This window comes from Dama dama, chromosome 9, assembly GCF_033118175.1.
Source record: "Dama dama isolate Ldn47 chromosome 9, ASM3311817v1, whole genome shotgun sequence".
NCBI lineage: Eukaryota > Metazoa > Chordata > Mammalia > Artiodactyla > Cervidae > Dama > Dama dama.
This window is the reverse complement of record NC_083689.1, coordinates 63,839,302-63,848,707: the sequence shown is the minus strand read 5'-3', so window position 1 is coordinate 63,848,707 and position 9,406 is coordinate 63,839,302. Positions and strand designations below refer to the sequence as shown.

At 53.6% G+C, this 9,406-nt stretch overlaps 1 protein-coding gene across 1 annotated transcript; it reads left to right on the top strand.

The window, feature by feature from the left end:
- Nucleotides 1-2,386: 2,386 nt before the first annotated feature.
- ARSI (arylsulfatase family member I) lies at nucleotides 2,387-8,880 on the top strand. The gene is made up of 2 exons (XM_061151730.1): nucleotides 2,387-2,796; nucleotides 6,595-8,880. Exons 1-2 carry the CDS (start codon nucleotides 2,477-2,479, stop codon nucleotides 7,994-7,996), a joined length of 1,722 nt encoding a protein of 573 aa, XP_061007713.1. The 5' UTR covers nucleotides 2,387-2,476; the 3' UTR covers nucleotides 7,997-8,880.
- Nucleotides 8,881-9,406: the final 526 nt, after the last annotated feature.

Below are 9,406 nucleotides of genomic sequence, written 5' to 3'. Positions count from 1 at the left end.
CATTCCCCTCAGGAGGCTGTATTTTTCCTGTCTGTCCTCAACATTTCTTCTGCTAGAACAACAGGCTCAGTTTTCCCTTCTGATAAATCTGGTCATCCTAAATATGGGGCTTTGAGCAAACAGGAGTGGCCAGCCCCACGCAGCCCTCATTTCGAAATGCAGATTCACTTTGGGCTGCTATTTTGGAGGTCTGGTTTCTTTCCCCACACACAGTGGTTTTAAAGAAAAGGGAAGGGATCACAGCAGAATATTGGCAGGGGAAAGATGCTGGGAGAGAAGACCCACCTGGGCAGTCTTTGTATGTCAGAGTTCCTAAAACACTGGCTCTTAGAGGAACTCTGTGAAAAAGAAGGTCCTTGGTTACATAAAATTGGGAAATACAGCTTTTGGAGATCAGCATATTAAAGACTGAAGTTCCGGTAGTAAAAATGAAAAAAAAAAAAAAAAAACCACTAACTAGTTTTGTTTAATTCAGTTCTCCCATTAAAAAATACAGCCTCGTTAAAATCTCGAAAACAATGATGCAGAGTGGAAGTTGCAAACAGGCACCCGATGGCCTAAAATATTCCTGATACTTTTTTTTTTAAACTGATGGGAGCCAGTCCTTGAAGAGCTGGAAGTAGCTTCAGACAGCAGTATACAAATCTTTTCTTTCTCTTTTTAAAATAATTAATTAATTATTTCTGACTGTACTGGGTATTGCTGTTCCCAGATTTTCTCTAGTGGAAGTGAGCGGGTGCTACTCTTCTTTGTGGTGCCTGGGCTTCTCATTGTGGAGGCTTCTCTTCTTGCAGCTTGTGGGCTCTAGAGCACAGGCTCATTAGTTGAGGCACATGGGCTTAGTTTTCCTACAGCATGTGGGATCTTAGTTCCTGGGCAAGGAATTGAACCCATGTCCCCTGCATTGGCAGGCAGGCTCCCAACCACTGGACCACCAGGGCAGTCCCTCCCGATAGGTTTGATTTGGCCTGTACAGTGCTTTGATTTGGCTTTAAACGAGTTACTAGCTCTTAACAATCGGAATATTTCTCATAACAGTCTAGATTTGGGTGTTCTTGGAAAATCAGAAGATCTGGAAACACTGGTTCACATTCTTGCATAACGAAGGTCAGCTGGACTCAAGGCTGAGGTCCCTTGCCCCATGCGGCCCCTGCCTTCCTCTGGCAACACAGCAGCCTCTCTGCTTGACTCATGTGTGATACTTGCCTGGCCCAGGAGTCCCCCAAGCTTGCCTTCCCTGGTACAGAGATTTTCTTGAGTGGGTGTTGGCCTGGGTGACCCTCGAGGCCCATTCATCTGTGATACCGTACTGATGGAGCTTCTGGAGCCTGAGGATAACGAGATGTGTACAACACCTCCTGTCCTCTGGATACTAGCGCTGTCCGTCTAGCTGTCAACTGAAGAATGAGGAGGGGGAGAGGTTGAGGAGAGAGGTAAGCCTGCAAGGCCAGTACCTAGTTTCCTGATTTCCAGACCCTGGTAAGTGGCAAAACCTTCCCTATTCTCCACTGCTGCCTCTACTGCTACTTCAGACAGCCACTGTGAGCCCCGGGGAAGAAGCCACCAATTTGTTTGTGATTTAGACGAGTTTCCGGCCATGTCCAGGCCTCAGTGTCTCCAGTGGTGGAATGACCGGGTTGGAATAGAAAATGATGCGCATCCCATCCAGGACTGGCGCTCAGATAAGCTAAGACTCCATGATCGAGGAATGTCTGACCAGGCCATTCCAGAGCTATTCCATCGAATTCCAAGCAGCCCCCCTCCCTCCTTTCCCCAGTCTGGGCCAGGGCGGAGGCTGGAGCCAGAGGGCCCAGCCGGCCTGGGCTTCCCGCCCGGGGGCGGAGCCGCCGCTGGACGCCCCGCCCCTCCACCTGGGGCTCGGCCCCGGCAGATGTTACAACTTTTTCTCATTCTCTCCCGCGGTGTCCCCCACAGACCCGCCCAACCCGTGCCTCCCTCCCCTTCTCCTCTGGGGTCCTGCCCACCTCCCTAAGGGGAGACGACAGTTCTCCCGACTCCGGGCGGGGCGAGAGGCCGGGCCGGGGGCTGGAGGGTCGGGAGGAGGAGAAAGGGAAAGCAGAGGCGAGAGAAATTAGGAGGCGGGAGAAATCAAGGGCTAGAACGAAGAGGGAAGTCAGAGGATGGTCGAGAGCACTTTTTGGAAGCCGCCACACCGTGTCTCAGGCTGGCCTGGCTGAACTAGGGGAGAGGGACACGAGCGGCGCAGGGCGGGCGCTGGGGCGGCGGGAGGCTGCTGGTCGCGGGCCTTACCTCCTCAGAGCGCCCCGCTGCGGCCGCGCAGGTTTGGCCTCACCGTCCAGCCAGTCCCGGACCGGCCGCTGGGTCGCCCCCCGGGGACGCTGAGCGCTCTAGCAACGTCCGGGCCAGCCGGCCGGCGGGCGTGCGGGCCGTGCGCCCTGGGCGCGCGAGACGGTGAGGCCCTGGGAGCCCTGCGCGCCGGGACGCACGGGCCGGCATGGCGATGCACGCCCTCACCGGCTTCTCTCTGGTCAGCCTGCTCGGCTTCGGCTACCTGTCCTGGGACTGGGCCAAGCCGAGCTTGGTGGCCGACGCGCCTGCGGAGGCCGGCGTGGAGCACCCCTCGGCTGCTCCACCGCAGCCTCCCCACATCATATTCATCCTCACAGACGACCAGGGCTACCACGACGTGGGCTACCATGGCTCAGATATTGAAACCCCCACGCTGGACCGCCTGGCAGCCGAGGGTGTCAAGTTGGAGAATTATTATATCCAGCCCATCTGCACGCCTTCACGGAGCCAACTTCTCACCGGCAGGTAAGCATGACCCAAGCCATTGATGCTGGTCCAAGCCCCAAATAAACCCAGCTGTAGGTTTCACTTGTACTGACATTAACCCCACTGGGAAAGCCCCGGCTCATAGCCAATTCTGTCTCCAGTTGACTGTGTGATCATTAGTAAAGACCTTTGCCCTTTCCGGGCCTCGGTTTCCCTACCTGTACACTGAATGGGTTGGATCATCTTTGGGGATCTTCTCCCTCTGATGTTCTAGGACATTCAGACTCCACACCATGTGAAGGAGACATCTGATCATCTCTTCATTAGAGGAACATGGAAGCCTCTGACACCTAGGTTTGAATGTTGCTTCTATTAATATTTACATACACTGAGGCCCTGAGCAGGGTATGTAACTTCTCTAAGCCTCAGTTTTCTTGTCCATAAAATGGGGTAAAGAACAGATTTTAATCTTGAAAAAGAGTGGTGAGGATGGAACCAGTTGCATATAGTCTTGGTTATCCATAAATGGCAGCCTCTATGATACTGAAAGGATTAGGGCATCCAAACTATTTAATGATGACATTGGGAGGAAGCCAGGGAGTGGATAGGTGGAGGAGAAAGGCACACACAGGATGCCTGACCTGTGTAGCCTTAGGCTAGCTACTTCATTTTTCAAAGCCTCTGTTTTTTCATCTGCAAAATCCTCCCAAGTTGGCTGGGAGCCCCAAGGAGACGTGCTGCTTTCTCCGTAAGGAGTTGTCCACAGGCAAGGTGGTAGGATTACAGGATTAATAGAGCAGGGAAACAGGAGGTGGGGGTGTGGAAGGCAAACTCTGGCCACTTAGGAGAAAATCCTTTGGCAAGGCTGAAGCTAATCCTCCTTGGATGGGGTCCAAGGCGTGCTTTCTTCCAAATTCCATCCAGAAGCCACTAGCGTGATCTCAGAAACCAGAGCCATAGTCTTCCTGTTTCCTGGATGGGAGAAACTGAGTCACAGAGTCAGGGAGGGCCAACCTCGGTGCCTGTGCCCAGCTTCGGGATGGGTAGGAGAGAAGGCTGAGAAGCCAGGTGCTTAGAGGGGCCCTGGAGCTGGGAATCAAATAGGTGCCTTTTCTTTCTTCAATCTGGCACTTCAGCTCTAGGAACTGAGAGAGAGAACCGGAAAGAGGAAGGGGCGCGAGTGTATGAGTTGGGGGTGAGGGCCGACAGTAAAGACCAAATGTTAGCCAGCCTCCAGAAGAGGGAGGAGGAATCTGCATTCCCAAGAGTGGTGCTCAAGTTAGCATTTCTCTCTGAGAGATGACTTTTGGTTTAAGCAGGGGAATGAGCAGCATGCAGGGCAGCGTTCCAGCCCTGCCACCTCCCCACCCCCCCATCTGCAGGGTTATCTGAGCATGGCTGGGCAGCGTCTGCCCTCCGCCCCCTGCAGCTAGCTGGCTCCATCTGACTGATGCTGACTACTCTCATTAGTGTTTGTTAGTGCATCCAGTCATGTTTGGTAAAGCTGGGGAGAGCCAGTTTCCCATGTTACTCACTTGCAGACAGACTACAGTGACTCTTAGCTGGCCCACCCACTTTACCAAGCAGGGTTCTATGGTGTCCAGCCCCTGCAAAAAACAGGCCTGCTGCCACTCAGGGCCCTTGGGTACTTGTTTCAAATCTAAATGTTCATTAGCTTGACCCAGGGTCTGCAGAGGCCACATCACTGAGAGATTTTGAGTGTGAGTTACAGAGACCTGGGCTCAAAGCTCAGCGCTCCTGCTTGCCAGCCGTCTTGAACTTGGGCCTGTTGCTGCACTCTTGGGAGCCTCAGTTTTATCATCAATGGAATGGAGGTAATAACAGTCTTCACTGTAGGTTACTTAGGTAAAGTAAGTGAAATAGTGTGTGCAGCCTATGGTGTTAAAAATGGCAGTAGTAGCTAATGATAGCTAACAACCAAAACAGCTTTAAGATAAGGAAATCAAAACAGAAAAATGCACCCCAGTCCCCGGCTTAAAGGTATCAGGAATTTAGGTCATGACTGGCTTAACTTGAATGCCTGGGAGTGAGAAAAAGGTGTGGGGTTCTAATACACTTGTGAAGTTCCAGGCTTCTTACTTAGTCTGGGACTTGTAAGCTTGAGTGAAGGCAACACTCTAAGCAGATAACATGGGCGCCTTGACCACAGAGGAAGAAATGGGATAGAAATGAATAAATGGGGAATGAAGAGTTCTGCTCACTGTTTGCTCCTGCCTCAGGGCATTAGCTGTGTGAGTGACCTGGATCTCAGGGTCACATAAACTTGCAGGCAGGCACCTGAGAACTGGTCTCATAACATTTGGGAGCTGGAAGGTTTTTATATGTGTTCCATTCCAACGAGCTCACTCCTCACATGAGCTAACTGGGGCCTCCATGGGGGAAAAGAAGTGGCCACCTAATTTACCAGAAAAGGTTTGGGCACTCTGATTGGCTTTATGTTCAAGTCCTGGCTCTGCTCCTGACCACTGAGTGAACTTAAGTGAAGTCTTTCCCTTCCTTGGAACCTTAATTTCTTTTCGAGTTGAGATGAATAAATTAGAAAATGATTTTGAGTCCCTTCTGGTTCTAAAATCCTTTGAGTGTCGTTCTTCATTCATTCATTTCATAAGTAACTGAGTGTCCTTGAAACATCTCTGGAGCACTAGGAATACAAAGAGGAGTAAGGGACAGTCTCATTAAATATCACTGGGCCCAAGAACATGTATGTACAGCCAAGTAGAATACTATGGCCAAGTCGGACCAGTGAAGGTTTGTACTAAATGCTGTGAGAATCCAGAAGCAAAAGTGGCTCATTCTTTGAGTGAGAAACTTTATAGTGATAGTAACATTTGAGCTGGACTTTTAAGAGTGAATAGGAGTTTTCTTAGGAGAGTAGGACTTGCTCTAGACCCCATGACAAGTTAGTGGCTTAGAATGTAGGGACTCTGAAATCTGGAGTCAAACTGTTGGGGATACAAATCCCAATTTTAATTACTAATTGTGTGACTTGCTGGTTAAATGATTTAATTTACTGAGCCTCTGATTTCTTATTTGGGAGATGGGAATAATAACAACAGGCACCCCCTAGGTTAAAGTGAGGATTTAGTGAGATAATTCCTATAAAGGGCGTAACGCCACAATACTGAGCATACAAGTGCTTGGCATCAGCCTTTGTTTTTGTTGTTGTCATGATTAGCCTGGGTTCAGCTCAACTCCCCAACTTCCTAGCTGTGTGATACTGCTTGAGTGGCTTAACCATTCTGGGCTCTAACCTCCTCATCTGTAAGATGATAAATACTTGTTCAGTTGATTTTGAGGGTTCAGTGAGCTAATGCATTTGAAGTGCTGGGCACATTTGATAACACCTACTGGGCTCCTCTGGTAGCTCAGCTGGTAAAGAATCCACCTGCAATGCAGGAGACCCTGGTTCAATTCCTGGGTTGGGAAGATCCCCTGGAGAAGGGACAGGCTACCCACTCCAGTATTGTTGGGCTTCTCTGGTGGCTCAGCTGGTAAAAATCCACCTGCAATGCAAGAGACCTGGGTTCGATCCCTGGGTTGGGAAGATCCCCTGGAGGAGGGCATGGCAACCCATTCTGGTATTCTTGCCTGGAGAGTCCCCATGGACAGAGGAGCCTGGCAGGCTACAGTCCATGTGGTTGCAAAGAGTCAGACATGACTGAGTGACTAAGCACAGCACTGGACTGGTTCCTTTACTTTTCTCGCTGGTAGTGCTGGGACCTGAGCCCACCTCAGAGTCAATGTTGGAGGTTGGGGAGCCAGGACCGTGGTTTCTGCCTCACCAGTGACTTTTGCATCCTCCCCTCTTCCCGTCAGATACCAGATCCACACAGGACTTCAGCACTCCATCATCCGCCCTCGGCAGCCCAATTGCCTGCCCCTGGACCAGGTGACACTGCCCCAGAAGCTTCAGGAGCTGGGCTACTCTACCCATATGGTGGGCAAGTGGCACCTGGGCTTCTACCGGAAAGAATGCCTGCCCACGCGCCGGGGCTTTGACACCTTCCTGGGCTCACTCACAGGCAACGTGGACTACTACACCTATGACAACTGCGATGGCCCGGGGGTGTGCGGCTTCGACCTGCACGAGGGTGAGAGTGTGGCCTGGGGGCTCAGCGGCCAGTACTCCACTCTGCTCTACGCCCAGCGCGTCAGCCACATCCTAGCCAGCCACAGCCCCAGGCAGCCCCTCTTCCTCTATGTGGCCTTCCAGGCGGTCCACACGCCTCTGCAGTCCCCACGCGAGTACCTGTACCGCTACCGCACCATGGGCAACGTGGCGCGGAGGAAGTACGCGGCCATGGTGACCTGCATGGATGAGGCCGTGCGCAACATCACCTGGGCCCTCAAGCGCCATGGTTTCTACAACAACAGTGTCATCATCTTCTCCAGTGACAACGGCGGCCAGACCTTCTCCGGGGGCAGCAACTGGCCGCTGAGAGGACGCAAGGGCACTTACTGGGAAGGGGGTGTGCGGGGCCTGGGCTTTGTCCACAGCCCCCTGCTCAAGAGAAAGCGACGGACAAGCCGGGCACTGGTGCACATCACTGACTGGTACCCGACCCTGGTGGCTCTGGCAGGGGGCACTGCCTCAGCAGCTGATGGGCTGGACGGTTATGACGTGTGGCCAGCCATCAGTGAGGGCCAGGCCTCACCGCGCACGGAGATTCTGCACAACATTGACCCACTCTACAACCATGCCCGGCACGGCTCCCTGGAGGGCGGCTTCGGCATCTGGAACACCGCCGTGCAGGCCGCCATCCGCGTGGGCGAGTGGAAGCTGCTGACAGGAGACCCCGGCTATGGCGACTGGATCCCACCCCAGACACTGGCTGCCTTCCCTGGCAGTTGGTGGAACCTGGAGCGGATGGCCAGTGCCCGCCAGGCTGTGTGGCTATTCAACATCAGTGCTGACCCCTACGAACGGGAGGACCTTGCTGGCCAGCGGCCGGATGTGGTCCGAGCCCTGCTGGCCCGCCTGGTGGACTATAACCGCACAGCTATCCCTGTGCGATACCCAGCTGAGAATCCCCGGGCCCACCCTGACTTTAATGGGGGTGCATGGGGGCCTTGGGCCAGTGATGAGGAAGATGAAGAGGAGGAGGAAGGCAGGGCTCGAAGCCAGTCCAGGGGGCGACGCAAGAAAAAATGCAAGATTTGCAAGCTGAGATCCTTTTTCCGTAAACTCAACACCAGACTGATGTCCCATCGGATCTGATGGGCGGGGCTGAGATACTTCCCCACACAAGCTGGCCCTGTTCCTCACCAGGGAGGGACTCCCGTTCAAGTCCTCCTCTTCAGGGAAATGGGGGCCGTAGAGTCTCTCAGTTGAAGGGTGGGTAGCTTGGTTTGGGGCTTGGGGGAGAATAAACAAGACTGGGATGCCTGGGGTCCCAGTCCTGCCTCTCTGTTGACCTGCTCTGTGACCTTGGGTGACCTGCAGGAGCTCTCTGAGCCTCATTTTCCTCATCTGGAGAATGAGCTTTGATGACTTTGTCGCTCTGTGGTGCGGATCTGGTGCCTGGGGCCACAGTGAAGTTCCCACCAACTTTGTCACTGCCTAGCTCACTTAAGGCCTCGCTCTTGAACCCTGGACCTTGGTGGTACTTCCTGGGTGAAGTGCACAACATCATCTGGGCCCTCAAGCGCCATGGTTTCTACATGGCAGGCTCCAGGCCTGGACCCGAGCCGAGGCATTATGATCTGACCTCTGTCTGAAGCCATCCCCTGAGTGCTGAGGTTGGAGGTGCAGGGACCTGGGACCTTCCTGGATCCTCCTGAGGCCTGGGCCAGTCCTGGGGACAGACTGGTGGTGGTGAGCTCCCCTTCCAGGGAGGGAAGGGGAGGACTGGGCCTGACTGTTAGTTGCTGCAGGATCAAAAGTAGTGGAAACAGCTGTGTGAAGAGCCTTGCACCAACCAGCAGAACATTTGGGTTCTGCTCTGACCTTGGGCCCAGTCCTCTTCCCTGGGCCTCGAATTCCACACCTGCACAAGGGGATGCTAGCCCTGGCTCTGCCTACCTCACAGGCCTGTAGAGAACTGGCCGCAGTCATGGTTGTAGAGGAACCCGTGAACTTGATTAAAAAGTAGGAACACAGAAGCAAGGGCTGCAGTGCTGTTGTGAGCTTGTGTGGGTGTGTGCATGTGCGTCCTGGGCCAGGTGTGAGCTCACCATTGGTCCTGGCTATGGTCCAGGGGACAGGACATGTGGGTTCTGGTCCAGTCGTGCCCCAGCTCCTCTGTGTGGCCTCGGGCCCCCTCTGGGCCTCACTGTCCCTCTGCACAGTGAGTGAACTAAGAACCCTCCCCCTAAATGTTCTGGGCACCGCTGGGCGTGTGTGTATGTTGGGGGACACGGGCTGGGTGGTGGGGAGGAGGGCGTGGGAGTTTCAGGGCTTGCTGGCTGGGTAGCGGCCTCTATCCGCACACTGCGTTCTGCATATCTCCCTTCAGCTTCCAGTCCATGCAGCGTGTGTAGGCGAAAGCCCTGCTGTGAATTTTGAAAATAGTTATTTTTGTCTCTGGCAAAGGAGGCCTGTTAGGACTCGTCAGCATGTGGATGAGCGGGATGGGTGGGGTGGGGTGGGGTGGGTGCAGTGCAGTGAAGGGGGTTCAAGATTTGGTGA

Excerpts from the sequence above, each read along its gene's own strand:
- ARSI (XM_061151730.1), top strand. The coding sequence starts at position 2,477 with ATGGCGATGCACGCCCTCACCGGCTTCTCTCTGGTCAGCCTGCTCGGC. Across the intron at positions 2,797-6,594 it reads AGCCAACTTCTCACCGGCAG|ATACCAGATCCACACAGGAC; the intron begins GTAAGCATGACC and ends TCTTCCCGTCAG.